A 16,898-nucleotide genomic window follows, 5' to 3' on the forward strand; every position below is an offset into this window, starting at 1 on the left:
TGCAGTGGCATGACTTCAGCTCACTGCAACCTCTACCTCTCAGGTTCAACTCATTCTCATCCCTCACCCTTCCAAGTAGCTGGGACTACAGGCACATGCCAGCATGCCCAGCTAATTTTTTTGTATTTTTAGTAGAGACGAGATTTCACCATGTTGGCCAGGCTGGTCTCAAACTCCTGACCTCAAGTCATCTACCCCCTTAGCCCGCAAAGTGCTGAGATTACAGGCAAGTACCACCGTGCCCAGCCAGTTTGATTTCTTTAAGTAGTTGTATTTCTATTTATTATTACAGGAAAATAGGGCTTAGATTTGAAAAAAAAAAAAAAAAGTCTTTGACTTCTCTGGTAAATCTAATTCTGATGGTTGAAGTATTTCTTCGCAGAAAATGATATGTTATAAACAGTATTCTTCACTCATCCAGGAGTTTTTATGTCAGAGTGCTCTTCCTGGTTTCATGTTTACTGATATACCCAGCCCCCAGTTCTCTATCACAAGCCAGCTTAGCAACCTGTGGTGGCAATATTTCAAGGAGATCATTGGCCTGGAGCTGTGGAGCCAGAGCTCTGGAAGAGGGAATGTTCTTATAATTCCAGGGATTTAAAAAAGAAGATTTGGCTGGGCATGGTACCTCAGGCCTGTAATCACAGTACTTCGGGAGGCCAAGGTGGGCGGAGGTCAGGAGTTGGAGACCAGCTGCCAACATGGCAAAACTCTTTCTCTACGAAAAATACAAAAATTAGCCAGGAGTGGTGGTGCACAGCTGTAATCCCAGCTATTTGGGAGGCTGAGGCTTGAGAATCACTTGAACCTGGGAGGCAGAGATTGATTGAGACACCAAACTCCAGCATGGGTGACAGACTGAGACTCTTTCTCAAAAAAAAAAAAAATTGTCCACAGGTGTTGTGTGTCCACACTCTGAATTGCTTGATGCTAAGGGAACTTGTAGGAAAACAAGTGTTTTGGTTCCCACCTTCCAGATGCTCAGTTAAGTGCCAAGTTGTAAACATTTCAGAAATGATTACGTGCAGAATGATGGCTGGGCAGGATGGCTCACGCCTGTAACTGCAGCACTTTGGGAAGCCAAGGAGGACAGATCACTTGAGGCCCGGAGTTTGAGAGCAGCCTGGCCAACATGGTGAAACCCAGTCTCTGCTAAAAATACAAAAATTAGTCGGGCGTTGTGGTACACACCTATAATCCCAGCTACTCAGGAGGCTAAGACAGGAGAATCGCTTCAACCTGGGAGGCAAGAGATTGCAGTGAGCCAAAATTGCACCACTGCACTGTAGCCTGGGCAACAGAGCAAGACTCCATTTAAAAAATAAAAGATTATGTGCAGAATGAATTATAGCAGGTAATTATTAATTCTAGGCTGGGCACAGTAGCCATGCCTGTAATTCCAGCATTTTGGGAGGCCAAGACAAGAGGATTGCTTGAGCCCAGGAGCTCAAGACCAGCCTAAGCAACATTGCAGACCTTGTCTCTAGGTTTAAAAAAAAATTTTTTTTTTTTAAATAGCCAGGTGTGATAATAGCAACTGTATTCCCAGGTATGCAGAAGGCTAAGGCAGGAGGATTGCTTGGGCCCAGGAGGTCAAAACTGTAGTGAGCCTTGATCATGCCATTACACTCCAACCTGGGTGACAGAACTATATGCTGTCTCAAAAATAAAATTCTAGAGGAGGGAGAGATCAGTGGAGAGCCATGAGATCCAAGAAAACTGACAGAAGAGATGGGATTGGAATCCAGCTCTGGAAGATAAATGGAATCTAGATGGGCGGGGACTGTAGGGGCATTTCAGGCAGCGGAGATACTATGAGCAATTGGCATTAAGCTGGGTGTTGTGGAAAGGGAGAGGCTCACTGTCTGGGGTAACGTGCTTAAGCATAACAACCAATATGGTTGGCCTAAACTTCATTAGCTAAATGAGTAGTTACACAAGTCTGAAACAAAAATGGAAACTCAGTCTCATTACAGGGAGCCTGAAAGCCATTGTTTCCTTATGATAAATTTTTTTTTTGAGACAGAACTGGAGTAGCATGGACATGGCTCACTGCATCCTTGACTTCGCAGGTACCACAGGTGTATGCCACCATGCCCTGCTAAATGTTTTACTTTTTTTTTTTTTTTTTTTTGTAGAGACAGGTTCTTGCCATGTTTCCCAGGCTGGCCTCAAACTCCTGGGCTAAAGCGATGCTCCAGCCTCAGTCTCCCAAAGTACTAGGATTACTGGTGTGAGCCATGGCACCACACCCCAATAATTTTTTTTTTTAATATTTTTTTTTAATGCTAAAAGACTAGATGAATAAGCTGAGCATGGTGGCTGAATCCTGTAATCCCAGCATTTTGAGAGGCCGAGGTGGGCAGATCCTAAGGTCAGGGGTTTAATTCCAGACTGGCCAACATGGTGAAACCCCATCTCTACTAAAGAATTAAAAAAAAAATTAGCTGAGCAGGGTGGCTTGTGCCTATAATCCCAGCTACTTTGGAAGCTGAGGCAGGAGAATTGCTTGAACCAGGATCCGGGAGGTGGAGGTTGCAGTGAGCCGAGATCATGCCACTACACTCCAGCCTGGGCTACAGAGCGAGACTCCATCTCAAAAAAAAAAAAAAAAAAAAAGGCTAGATAAATAAACTGTGATCCTTGTTTATAACAAGTGCTAGAAATAGGACACAGAATACTAGAGTTGAGTGAATTTCAGAGCTTAACCAGGCAAATAGGTGAAACCAGTGGTGATGTGCTTGCTGCAGACAAAAATATCCTAATGGTGGTAGTGGTGGTGATACCATTTCTAACTGACTCAAGTTCTTTGGAGGGTTATAAACAAGTGGGATACAAGGCAACTGCTAAATGCAGTATTTTTAACCTTTTAAACTCCCTTGATAGAGTTCCACATTTTTAAAGACTATATAAAAATGAAATCACTGTGGTACTAACGTGTGATCTTTTTGTGGGTAGGCAGTTAACTTAGCAAAAGGAAATGAAGGGTAAGGATGTACAGAACGTCTCTAAAGGAGGAACACTTCCTTAGTGACCAGTGCTGGGGCAGATTTTATTTAGTGTTTTTCTATTAAAGCAAGATCTCCGTATTAGCTCCTGGCCGCAGATTACTTTGGGGAAAGAGTTCTGAATTGGTTGCCTGCCTAATGTGCATTCAGGTACTGGTTTCACCCTGCTCCATGATCTGGGTAAGCTATTCACCTTTCTAAGCCTCTGTGTCCTCCACATAAGGGGATCATACCCCCTACCTCATAGGAAGGAAAAGTAGTATAACTTATGTAGTGTGGCTTGGCATATAGCAGGTGTTAGCAGATATTGGGCCAGGAAAATAGATCTGCTAGGAGAGAACAAGTAGGAAGCAGGTGCCTTTAAGTATGGAACACAGAGAGAAAGAGAGTGAGTTTGAAAAGAAAGGAATGTGAGAGTTGCAGTATGGAAAACTGAGAGAAAGACAGACTCCCCCTGTGAGAGAGTGGGGGGGGGGTGGGGGGGAGAGAGAGAGAGAGAGAGAGAGAGAGAGAGAGAGAGAGTGAGAGTGTGTGTGCGTGTGTGTGTGTGTGTGTGTGTGTGTGTGTAAAGAAAGGAATATGAGAGTTACGAATTCCTAAAGGATGTCAGCCAGGTATGCGCTTTTTACCAAAAAGGTTTTGAGTTCAAAACCACGCCTTATTCCACCTTTATGTGAAACTGTACTGTGCCTCCCCAGGAATACTATGTGCACTTCAGATCACGTTTCCAAAGTGATCTGTTAGAACTGGCCAGGATGCAGAAAAGGGAACTGAGACTAAAAAACAGGACTCCACAATGTGGAGAAGCAAAGACTGAAGGAAGCACAGGATCAGGATGTAAGGAACAGTGTATGGCCTGGAGGAGCTTGGTGATGGGCACTGTGAGTGGATTGTCATGCGACTGTGTTTAGGACCTGCGTGAGAAGCACTGGATGAAATGGATGTTTAAGAGGTGGTGTCTACAGGTATTACAAGGGGATATTTTTAGGGATGAGAACTAATTTGTGAAGACAAAGCCATTAGTGGTTCCTGGAGAAGCTGGACTGCGCCTCACCTTTGACTTGTGACATCAGGGATGGGGCATGTGGTCCCGGCACGTCCTGGGTGGGGGCACCATTGGTTACTGACTCTGGCCCAGGGGGATAGGGTCTGAGCCAGTGGAATGTCCTGTGTTCCTGAGGAATGCAGGATTTGGTCAGAGATGTTCAATTTCAAAACTGGCATACTACTTAGGGAAAAGATATGTGTAGTTACAGTTTTTTATTTGCAAAGTCTTTTATTAAAAACAACAGCTCCTATGACAAGCTAATTGATGATTCCATTCTTTTAGAAACCTTAGTTTTCTCTCTCCCTTTCTCTGCCACAAGATCTAACAAATTGTGTTGACATCCCACTGTTAGGAGAGGGCCAGACCTTCCTAATCTTGTGTCCCAATGAGAGAAGGACTTAATAATGTTTTCAGCTCCCTGAGCCGGTTAGCTAAGGCAAAACTGCCCGTGGAATTTTTGTATTTTCATGGAAACACAAAGGGGATATAACTTCAACATAAACCTTCCGGCTCCACCTGGTGACCACAGCCAAAGATTAGGTGTCAAATGCAGGAGGGTCTGTCTTGGACAGATTTGATTAGTGGTGACCACCCATCAGAGAAGAGACAGAGCTAAGGGTTTAAAAGTTTGCTTGGGGCCAGGTGCGATGGCTCACACTTGTAATACCAACACTTCAAGAAGCAGAGGCAGAATCATCGCTGGAGCCTAAGAGTTCAAGGCCAGCCTGGGCAACGCGGCAAGACCTATCTCCAAAAAAAATTTAAATAGCTGGGTGTAGTAACATGCACCTGTGGCTTCAGCTACTTGGGAGACTGAAGCAGAAGGATTACTTGAGCCTGGGAAGTCAAGGCTGAACTATGATTGAGCCACTGCATTCCAGCCTGGGTGACAGAGCAGGACCCTGTCTTTAAAAAAACAAAAAGTAGTCTGAGCATGGTGGCTCACACCTGTAATCCCAGCGCTTTGGGAGGCCGAGGCAGATAGATCATGAGGTCAGAAGTTCAAGACCAGTCTGGCCAACATAATGAAACCCCATCTCTACTAAAAATAAAAAAGATTAGCCGGGTGTGGTAATGTGTACCTGTAATCCCAGCTACTCGGGAGGCTGAGGCAGCAGAATCACAATTTCCTCATCTGTTAAAAAATAAGAACCAAAAAACGACCCTGCGTACCTCCTGACAGGACTGCCACGAGGACTGGCGGTGAGACTGCTATGGAAAACCGCAGGTAGCCACTTGCAGCCTCTCCACTGTTTGTCTACAATCTGCTGAATCGGTTGGTTTCTGGTGGCTTCCGAACACCTGTAATTCAAATGAACACTCCCTCTGCTCCACTATCCACAGCCACTGATGAAACATTTTATTTTTATTTTTTATCGAGATGGAGTGTGGAGGTTATTTTTTAACAGATGAGGCCAGGGCTACTTTTTCTATCAAGCCACGTCTAAGGTAGACAGGTCTGACTAGATGTGAGGTGTATGAGTCAGGACTAAAAGTAGCTGTTCTAGAAGTATTTGTAGTTAATAATTAGAAGCATGGCAGCTTGGAAGCATCCCTTTTTCCTTTTACCTGGCACCTGATTTGTGTGGGTTTTTTTCTGGTGCCTTTATTTCTGAAGAACCTAAGAGTTGTACGTGTAACACCTCAGTAATCTTCAGCCCATTTTGATGGATTTTTTTTAGAAGGCACGCATAGAAATTGTTTACTAAGTATTCACTAAATCCAAATAGAAAAGCAAACCCACACCTTCTGACCCCACCTTTGTTCTCATCTTTTATTTTGTTTCATTTTATTTTATTTTTGAGACGGAGTCTTGCACTGTCACCAGGCTGGAGTGCAGTGGCACAATCTCGGCTCACTGCAACCTTTGCCTCCAAGGTTCAAGTGATTCTCCTGTCTCAGCCCCCTGAGTAGCTGGGACTACAAGTATGCACCACCATGCCCAGCTAATTTTTATGTTTTTAGTAGAGACGGGGTTTCACCATGTTGACAAAAACGGTCTTGAACTCCTGACCTCGTGATCCGCTCTCCTCAGCCTCCCAAAGAGCTGGGATTATTCTCACCTTTAGACTCTATGTGTGTATGTGTCTGTGTGTGTTCTTTCTCCCCCACCCTCTCCTCACCCTTTTCCTCTTTTCTCTTTCTCTTACCTTTGAGGCTTCAGCCCAGGTCACTTTGCAAAGGCTGAAACACACGAGAGGGTTCGAGATTGGTCATAGGCTGATAATGTTAATACACAGTTTGTACATGTATAATTTTCCTTTCTTTTTTTTTTCTTTTCTTTTTTTTTTTTTTTTTTTTTAGATCAAGTCTTGCTCTTGTCACCCACGCTGGAGTGCAGTGGCACTCTTTCCACTCTCTGTAACCTCCACCTCCTGAGTTCTAGCAGTTCCTGCCTCAGCCTCCCAAGTAACTGGGATTATAGACATGTGCTACCATACACGGCTAATTTTTGTGTTTTTTTTGGCAGAGATAGGGTTTCGCATTGTTGACCACGCTGCTCTCGAACTCCTGGCCTCAAGTAGTCTACCTGCCTCGGCCTCCCGAAGTGCTGGGATTACAGGCGTGAGCCACCACACCCAACCCTACCTGTATGATTTTCATTTAAGAGGAAAGCAAATCAGAAGTGTGGAAATTACTGAAAATACCAGATTTTCATTCATTTGGATTGCAGTAATCTGAGAGTGGCTTATCAGTGGTTCTGTATTTATAGATGAAGAGACTTTTTGTAGAAAGTGTATCAGGTCGGCCGGGCGCGGTGGCTCAAGCCTGTAATCCCAGCACTTTGGGAGGCCGAGGCGGGTGGATCACAAGGTCGAGAGATCGAGACCAACCTGGTCAACATGGTGAAACCCCGTCTCTACTAAAAATACAAAAAATTAGCTGGGCATGGTGGCGCGTGCCTATAATCCCAGCTACTCAGGAGGCTGAGGCAGGAGAATTGCCTGAACCCAGGAGGCGGAGGTTGCGGTGAGCCGAGATCGCGCCATTGCACTCCAGCCTGGGTAACAAGGGCGAAACTCCGTCTCAAAAAAAAAAAAAAAAAAAGAAAGAAAGTGTATCAGGTCACCAGGGTAAATTGGCTGTGTTACAGGTACAGTTATGCCGGCAGCCGGGCAAGAGCAACCCACCAAAGCATACCTCAGGAAGTCATGGGGGAAACCCTCTGGGCAGTCAGAGTAGCCTGTGTTCTATGACAGAGTCCTTTAGTATTGATTTGGTGTTTTTTCAAGATAATATGTGTTCACCATTCAGAAAAAAAGAAGCTGTAAACATTATAACAGTGGCATTAATCTCCATCCCACAGCCACCTGGTTAGACCAGTTTCTGCTAGTGTGTCCCTCCAGAGATATCAGTGCAGAGTCAGCCCTTTTTTCTTGTCTTTGCACAAGTGGTAGCACCTATCACACTGCTTTTCATCTTGCTCATTTCCACGTAGCCAGATATGTTATGGGACTTTCATTTCCTTCTCTGGAGTATCTTGCTTGTTTTCAGGCATTTACTACCACAATGTGTCATTCATTCCATTGCAGATCAAAGCAAAGCCTCCTACTTTAGACACAACTTGAGTAAGCTTGATTTTTCTGACTTTCTAGCCCACAGCCAATTGGGCTGAAAGATAACGCTCCATCTAAGCCTTGGGAGGATGTTGGGAAAATCACAAGTTACAGCTTCTATCAAGGAAAGAAACTTTAAAAACCAACAGTAGCAACAAGAACAAAACAAACACTAAAGCCTTACACAGGGGAGCATTGTAGCACCTTGTAACTCACTGGTGAGCAGTACATCCTCCTAAACATCTGGGAAGGCATCCTTTACCCAGTGATAAGAGAAATATATAATTTATATTTTATAAATATGTAATAGATAATTATTAGAGAAAAAATTATATTCAGATAACTAAAGTGATTTAAGTTTGGTTTGCTTATAAGAGGTAATATACCTAGGGCTCTGGTAAGCTGGGTTTTGTTGTTGTTTTTGAGATGGAGTCTTCCTCTTTTGCCCAGGCTGGAATGCAGTGGTGCAGTCTCGGCTCACTGCAGCCTCCGCCTCCTGGGTTGTAGCAATTCTGAGTAGCTGGGATTATGGGTGCATGCCACTGCACCTAGCTAATTTTTATTTTTTTAGTAGAGATGAGGTTTCACCATATTGGCCAGGCTGATCTCAAACTCCTGACCTTGGGTGATCCGCCTGCCTAGGCCTCCCCGAAACTGCTTGGATTACAGGTGTGAGCCACGGTGCCTGGCCAAGCTGGTCTTTATGACTGTTTTCTGATGTAACAGGATGCTTCTCCAGCAAAAGCTGATGCCTTAAATAGATGAACATTTCTTGCATTTACCCTCTTAGTCATACTGGCAGTTCATTGAGCCATTTTAATGTTTCAGAGATGGTTATAAACAAAATTTCAGTATCTCAAATGCTTTAAAGTGAGTGGAGTTTTGACTGTACGTTTCCTTACAGCAGAAATTAGTAAACTTTTAAAATGCTTCAACGAAAAATGGGATTGATTTCTTGGTACTTCCTTCACAGACATCCTTACCTTCCCATTCCGTCGGGTTGTTGTGAGGCTGGGAGTGGGAGGCAAGGATGGAGGTAGGAGGATGAGGGCATGGGTGGGATTAGTGAGTCTTGGAGTCTGTTGTCCCATCTCAAGGGACTCCATAAAAATCACCTTGTTGGTCTTACATTGGGAACTTGTGTGGTTCTCAGCTTCTGACCACAAGCTCCTAGGAGGAAGAGACTGGTCCTGAGTGTCATGACTCTTTAAGCTTCATGCCTGATACTGGTTGCATCATCTCAAACCCATGGGTTAGTATGATAGCTTCACTGACTTTTGGGGCTGGGTTTGACTTTGCATCTGATTGCTCTGGTCTCTCATTAGTATCCCCATAAGGAGAGGAAAGGTAGTCATTTCAGGGATATACTTGCTAGAAAGTCTGGGGTCGAAATCTCATTCCACTTTTCCTCCTTGTAGTTTGGACTCATTGGCACTCTCATGTTGAATTTCAAACTTTAAGATGAGTTGTCACACCTGTAATCCCAGCACTTTGGGAGGCTGAAGCAGGCAGATCACGAGGTCTAGAGATCAAGACCATCCTGGCCAACATGGTGAAACCCATCTCTACTGAAAAATACAAAAATTAGCTGGGCAAGGCTGAGGCAGGAGAATTGCTTGAACCAGGGAGGCAGAGATTGCAGTGAGCCGAGATTGCGCCACTGCACTCTATCCTGGCGACAGAGTAAGACTCTGTGTCAAAAAAAAAAAAAAGAAAGAAAGATGAGTTGGTCACTACAAAGGAATTTGCAGGTTCACACCTGTAATCCCAGCAGTTTGGGAGGCCAGGGCGGGTGGATCACTGGAGGCCCGAAGTTCAAGACCAGCCTGGCCAACACAAAGAAACCCTGTCTCTACTAAAAATATAAAAATTAGCTGGGCGTGATGGTACTTGCCTGTAGTCCCAACAACCCAGGAAACTGAGGCAGGAGAATTGCTTGAACATGGGAGGTGGAGGTCACAGTGAGCGAAGATCACACCACTGCACTCCAGCTTGGCTGACAAGCGAGACTCTGTCAAAAATAACAATTAAAAAAAAAAAAAGGAATTTGCCTAACTCCTTGCCTAACTCCTCTAGTTGGAGCTGTGCCTGGGATACCAGCTTCTGTATCCCCATTGGTCATCTTGTCATCTGACTTAGCCATGGGTGGCATGCCTGATAGTGGTTTGCTGCCTTGACATCTGCAGGCCGATTCGTCCGAGGGCTGTTTTGCACAGACCCCGTCATCACAACTACTGGCACCAGGTAGCTGGTGGAGGGTTGGTAGCATTATTTGTATGTACAAAGGTTAACACTGTCACCAATATTCTCTGCCTTTCTGTAAAGAAAACAACCTTAAACCAGTGAGATAGCCTGGTTTCTATATCCTTAACCTCATCTACTTTTTCTGAAGTTTATGCTGTGAAACCTGTGAGCATCACAAGCTAAAACATTTAAATTAACTGATAACCTTAGCAAGCCTATGAAATTATTTTGTGCTTGGATTCTCTAAGCTGCATGTCATTGAGGGAAACCGTAGAAAGCCAGCTGCAGCAGATTTGTTCAGGTTAGTGTGTCAGGCCAGATACCCCAGAATTGACACCTGACTACATTCACTTTCATATGTTACACATTGATGGTTGGAATTAAAAATTAAATATCAGGGGTGTGTTCTTCTACCTTTAATCTCAAGAATCTTGTTTCTATTTCTTTTTTTTTTTTTTTTTTTTTGAGACATCATAAGACAGCATGGCATCTCGTTTTTAAATGTGTCCTTTGTAACTGCTGCCCTTATTCCAAACCATGTGGTCCGTGTTTTGTGTGGTTTAGTAGCCATGGTTACCATCATTTATGAACAAATATAGGCTCAGTGGCTGTGAATATCCATAAAAGCCACAAATTTTAGAAGATGTTGCATTTCTTCAGCTCTGTAACATCCCTGACTCTGTTGATCAGCAGATCATAAATCTGGTTCTGATTGTTGACAGGCAGCAAGCATTTTCCTGCAGAGTAATGCTGCTATCATCTATCACATTTTCAGGTACTCTGATTCCCAGGGATCTGTGTGTGGCCATTTGTGCTGCCTGGTGAGAATGGGAGAGGGTCTCCAGATTTTTTTCTGCCCCGAGCAAGTGACAGGTGTATGTGGTTGGGCATTGAAGGCTGATAAACAACAATGGAGATAAATAATCTGCAACACAGGGCTTTCACTGGAGGAATTTGATGTGTGGTTGCTGCAGTGGCGGTGGTGGTTGTTTAGGCTCAACACTCTGAGATGGTTGATAGCATGTTTTTTGGTTTTTTTTGGTTTTTTTTTGGTTTTTTTTTTTGAGACGGAGTTTCGCTCTTGTTACCCAGGCTGGAGTGCAATGGCGCGATCTCAGCTCACTGCAACCTCCGCCTCCTGGGTTCAAGCAATTCTCCTGCCTCCGCCTCCCGAGTAGCTGGGATTACAGGCACGTGCCACCGTGCCCAGCTGATTTTTGTATTTTTAGTAGAGACGGGGTTTCACCATGTTGACCAGAATGGTCTCGATCTCTTGACCTCGTGATCCACCCACCTCGGCCTCCCAAAGTGCTGGGATTACAGGCGTGAGACACCGCGCCTGGCCTTCATAGCATTTTTTGAAAAAAATGGCGAGACCTCTTGCAAAGTCCAGTTAAACCAAATCAACATTTACACTGTGCTGCAGTGAGGTTGTTGATACTTTATGGCATATGCAATATGGATCCTACCCTTTCTGTGTTTGTTTTCTGCTAGTGCCTGGATCAAAGTGGAACAGCTAAAGCCATATCATGCTCATAAAGAGGAAATGATAAAAATTAACAAGGGTAAACGATTCCAGCAAGCGGTGGATGCCGTGGAAGAGTTCCTCAGGAGAGCCAAAGGGAAAGACCAGGTGAGAGACAACAATACTCACTTTCTTCTAACGCCAGACTGCTTATTTTTGCATAGCAATTAGCAGATTAAATCTCACCCAAACCCAAACCTTTGTTCTTCTGAAATGCCACTGGAGAAAGCTACTTCAGTTGTAAGGTGGCAGCGTTTTGCTTATCAGCCTGAAACTCCCTGCGGCTAACCTTGCTGGAATAGGTTGTTGCTTTTAGGAAAGTTGCTTGAACCCAGGAGAAATAGCTCAGCATTTGAGTCTACCACAGGCCATTTCTTCCTTTTATAGCACAGAGATTAGGAGCATAGCCTCAGAAACATATATACTACCTAGATTTAAATCCCATCTCCTAGTTTTGGGACCTAGGGAAAGTGACTTTTGATATATATATTTTTGTAATCTGCTTCTCCCAATGTCTGAGGAGAATAGCAGATTGTATTTCTAGAGTCACTGTGAGGATACTACACAGAGTGCCTGTAGCAGCGTGTGGCACCTGTAAATGGTGGTGGCGATGGCGGCAGCAGCTGTGGTGGTAGTTATCATTATTATTATTAAACTTTCAGACGTCATCCCACAATTCTGCTGATGACAAGAATCGACGTAATTCCAGTGAGGAGAGAAGTAGGCCAAACTCAGGTGATGAGAAGCGCAAACTTAGCCTGTCTGAAGGGAAGGTGAAGAAGAACATGGGAGAAGGAAAGAAGAGGGTGTCTTCAGGCTCTTCAGAGAGAGGCTCCAAATCCCCTCTGAAAAGAGCCCAAGAGCAAAGTCCCCGGAAGCGGGGTCGGCCCCCAAAGGATGAGAAGGTTTGTTTTCTCTCTGCAGCTTCCGGGATTAGTGATGTCCTTTTAGTATAAGGTAGAGTTAAGCTCTACAGTATGCTTCTGCTCAGAGTGGGAGCAGAATTCTGTGCTCAGGAATCCTGCAGGGCAGGTGCGGTGACTCACACCTCATCCCAGCAACTCGGGAGGCTGAGGCAGTAAGAGGCTTCAGCTTGGAGCTCAAGGCTGCAGTGAGCCGACTATACCACTGCACTCTAGCCTGGGTGATTGAGTGAGACCCCGACTCTTATTTTAAAAGAAAAGAAAGAATCCTGCAGACCAGGTGAGAGACACGGCCTGGATGCAGGTGTGAGGTAGGAGCACTAGGCAGGAGAACACTCCATTTGAGCCGGTGTGCAAGGGCTGGTCCTGGGAAGGGCTTAGCAAGAAAGAAGGGAAGGCATTCCAGAGGTGGAGGGCACAGCCCATGTGAGGCTCGGCGCTGGTGAAGATACTCTTGAATAGGGAGAGAGCAGAGAAAAAGGAAGCTTGTCCCTGGATCATGGAGAGCCTGAAGTTCTACCTAAGGAGTGTGGTACCGAAGCGTCCTAGAGTCAGTGGGGCCTGTGAAGGTGATTGAGCTGGTGGCACTGTGCTTCCCATGTGTGCGTCAGTATTCACAAAGCGCACAGGAGAAAGGTTAAGAGCCAGTTAGAAGGCTAAAGTTAGGTGTGCATTCATAAGGGGGTGATTGCGTATATTGCAAGCAAAAAGGTGAGAGGTGCTTCAGAGGAAGAGTTCCTAGGATTCCGTACCTGGTTATATTGAGGATGAATGAGAAAAAGGAAAAGACTTCCAGCTTCATTCCTGGGAAAGTGATGATTGCTTTCTTAAAAGTAGAGGAGTGGGCTTGTAGAGATGGCTTGTGGAGAAAGTACCAATTCTGTGTGAAACATGAAGAATTTGAGGCAAGGCCTATACAATCTGGGAGCTGTCCTGGTGCGACCTCAAGATAGAAATGTAGATTTGGGAGGGGAATTTGCAAAACGGTAGTTGAGTCCAGGCGGTATGATATAGTTTGTCTCAGGAAGAGAGGTAGAAGAGGGAAGGGCAGAGGCTGCTTTGCAGCGAGAATGCCATCCTCGGGTGCAGGAAGGAGTGGGAGGAGCTAGCAAGATGAGATAAAGCAGTGAGAGTGCATCTCTTGCCTTCTTGCTGACAAAATTTGAGGCCAGTCTTAGAAGGCCACATAGAAGAATTTCAAAACGAAGGGGTCTGTCAGGAATACAGCAGGATTGTCAACAGCAAGATAAAGGGAACAGAAGCCAGATGGCTGCCAGAAACAGTTGGGTGATGATGCCGTAGTGAAGCACTAGACATTGGATCAAGGCTCAAAAATTCAGACACCAGCGAGCCCAGACAGGTAATGGAAGCAAGTGTAGCTGACTGGACCTAAGAAGCAGTGGCACGGGTGCCAGGCACCCCGGCTGACGTGCCTTGGTGCTCAGAGCAGCAGAGCTGGCCACAGTCAGGGAGTCTGGGGAAGTCATGCTCCATCCACAGGGTTCCAGCCAGCTTCTGCCAAACTCTGTTTTTTTCTCAAAAGAAGCTGGAAATTATTTCTGAACTTCAAAAAGAAAAATACTGGAAAGGCCTTGTGTGGTGGCTCACACCTGCAATCATAGCCCTTTGGGAGGCTGAAGCAGGAAGATCACATGAGCCCAGGAGTTCAAGACCAGGCTGAGCAACATAGTAAGACCCTTCCCTACAAAAAAAAAAAAAAAGAAAAGAAATTGTTCGGATGTGGTGGCTTGTGCCTGTAATCCCAGCATTTTGGGAGACTGAGGTGAGCAGATTGCTTGAGCTTAGGAGTTCGAGATGAGCTCTACAAAAACTAAAAAATTGCCAAGGCATGGTAGTTCACACCTGTCATCCCAGCACTTTAGAAGGCCAAGGCAAGAGGATTCCCTGAGCCCAAGAGTTCAAGACCAGCCTGGGCAACATAGGGAAACTCCATCTCTGTTTTTTTTAATTTTTTAATATAAATGAATTAAAAATGAGCTGGGGTTGGTGGCATGTGCCTGTAGTCCCAGCTATTCAGGAGGCCGAGGTGGGAAAATCACTTGAACCCAGGAGGTAGAAGTTACAGTGAGCCAAGATGATGCCACTGCACTTTAGACTTTAGTTTGGGTGACACATTGAGACCCTGTCTCAAAAAAACAAACAAACAAAAAAATAGCTGGGCATAGTGGTACACACCTGTAGTCCCAGCTGCTTGGGAAGCTGAGGCGCGAAGATCACTTGAGCCCAGGAGGTCAAGGCTGCAGTGACCTGCAGTTGTACCACTGCACTCCATCCTGGGCAGCAGTGTGAGACCCTAACTCAAAAAACAGAACCTGGAAATACAGGTTTTTATGTGAAATATCCCAATTTAAATATTTAGTTCAAAAATGTGTCTTGGGTCTACAGGAACATCTCTGTGGGATGTCAGTGTGCGGCCTCTATGAGAGACAGCCCTTCTCACTGTTAAATGACCTAAGGCTGAGGGAGCAGTGAGAGGGAGGGTGATGTTATCCCTGAATACCATGACCGCAGGGTTTGGAAAAACTATCAGCTGCAGTGCACAGAAAACTTTATAGGGAGCATGATCTAAATTGATCCGCAAAAAATGTAATGTGACTTTAGAATTTATTTCCTGAAATCCAAAAGGAATCTGGGCTGTCATATTTTATACTATTTCCCAAGTCGATATTGCCGGTTTTGTGGAGCCATGCATCTCACCAGTGGCTGTGTCACCCCGGAGAGAAACACCTTCTCCTTGGATAAAGGGAAGTACAAAGCTGGGCGCGGTAACTCACGTCTGTAATCCGAGCACTTTGGGAGGCTAAGGTGGGCTGATCACCTGAGGTCAGGAGTTCAAGACCAGCCTGATCAACACAGAGAAACCCCATCTCTACTGAAAATACAAAATTAGCCGGGCATAGTGGCACATGCCTGTAATCCCAGCTATTCAGGAGGCTGAGGCCGGAGAATTGCTTGAACCGGGGAGGTAGAGGTTGTCGTGACCCAAGATCATGTCAATGCTTTCCAGCCTGGGCAGCAAGAGTGAAACTCTGTCCCAAAAAAAAAAACCAAAAAACAAAAAACGGAAGTCCAAAGGAGAGGTTATGACAAGGGCTCAGAGTTTGAATCACATATATGGGACCTTGACAAGGCACCTTTGCCTCAATTTCCTTGTCTGATCGTTAGGAATTATAAGAGTACGTGCCTCAGAGGTTCACTGTGGGGATTAAATGAGTGACATGGACACAGCACTTAGAACAGTGCCTGTGTACAAGGCATTTGATAAGGTCATGCGGTTTGTTTCACAGACGGTAGCCAGTTGTGCAGTGAGAACCCCAGAGGCCCCTGATCAGGCTTACAGGGACTCATCTCACAAGCTCCCAGTGAACAGCAGCCTGCCCTTGGGTCTGAATTATTAATCTGGGGAGTAGTGTAGCATACCGTGAAGATACCGCAGGTTTGATTCCAGACCAGTGCAGGTCACACAAATGTCTTGGTTTCCCAGTACCTGTATAAGTTACATTTATGCTGTAGTCTATTAAGTGGCACAATAGCAGTATATCTTTTAAAAATGTACACACTTGCCGGGCGCGGTGGCTCAAGCCTGTAATCCCAGCACTTTGGGAGGCCGAGGCGGGTGGATCACGAGGTCGAGAGATCGAGACCATCCTGGTCAACATGGTGAAACCCCGTCTCTACTAAAGGTGCAAAAAATTAGCTGGGCATGGTGGCGCGTGCCTGTAATCCCAGCTACTCCGGAGGCTGAGGCAGGAGAATTGCCTGAGCCCAGGAGGCGGAGGTTGTGGTGAGCCAAGATCGCGCCATTGCACTCCAGCCTGGGTAACAAGAGCGAAACTCCGTCTCAAAAAAAAAAAAAAAATGTACACACTTAAGTTAAAAATACTTCGTTGCAGCCGGACACAGTGGCTCACTTACGTAATCCTAGCACTTTGGGAGGCGAAGGCACGTGGATCACAAAGTCAGGCATTTAAGACCAGCCTGGCCAGCAGAGTAAAACCCCATCTCTACTAAAAATACAAAAAAATTAGCTGGGCGTGGTGGCGCATGCTTGTAATCCCAGCTACTCAGGAGGCTGAGGCAGGAGAATCACTTGAACCCAGGAGGTGGAGGTTGCAGTGAGTCGAGATTGCACCACTGCACTCCAGCCTAGGCAACAGAGCGAGACTCTGTTTAAAAAAAAATGCTTCACTGCTAAAAAAAATTAAAATTCTGTGGCTGGGCGCGGTGGCTCAAGCCTGTAATCCCAGCACTTTGGGAGGCCGAGGCGGGTGGATCACAAGGTCGAGAGATCGAGACCAACCTGGTCAACATGGTGAAACCCCGTCTCTACTAAAAATACAAAAAATTAGCTGGGCATGGTGGCACGTGCCTGTAATCCCATCTACTCAGGAGGCTGAGGCAGGAGAATTGCCTGAACCCAGGAGGCGGAGGTTGCGGTGAGCCAAGATCGCGCCATTGCACTCCATTGCACTCCAGCCTAGGTAACAAGAGCGAAACTCCGTCTCAGAGAAAAAAAAAAGGCCGGGCGCGGTGGCTCACGCCTGTAATCCCAGCACTTTGGGAGGCTGAGGC

General features: G+C 45.5%; 1 protein-coding gene across 6 annotated transcripts in view; it reads left to right on the plus strand.

Annotated features, from left to right (window-relative positions):
* GLYR1 (glyoxylate reductase 1 homolog) overlaps positions 1-16,898 on the plus strand; it is a 48,040-nt gene that overhangs the window by 2,844 nt on the left and 28,298 nt on the right. For 4 of the 6 annotated variants that reach the window (XR_005581780.2, XR_005581781.2, XM_039478260.2 and 1 more), the window contains exons 4-5: positions 11,352-11,490; positions 12,045-12,287. Coding sequence is in view for 4 of the 6 variants with exons in the window: in XM_039478260.2 (XP_039334194.2) it covers positions 11,352-11,490; positions 12,045-12,287 (382 nt within the window). In the remaining 2 variants the exon portion in view is untranslated. The remainder of the gene's footprint in view (positions 1-11,351; positions 11,491-12,044; positions 12,288-16,898) is intronic. The other 2 variants (XM_039478263.2, XM_039478262.2) reach the window with 1 other exon arrangement.

Source organism: Saimiri boliviensis, chromosome 12, assembly GCF_048565385.1.
Source record: "Saimiri boliviensis isolate mSaiBol1 chromosome 12, mSaiBol1.pri, whole genome shotgun sequence".
NCBI classification, from domain to species: Eukaryota; Metazoa; Chordata; class Mammalia; order Primates; family Cebidae; genus Saimiri; species Saimiri boliviensis.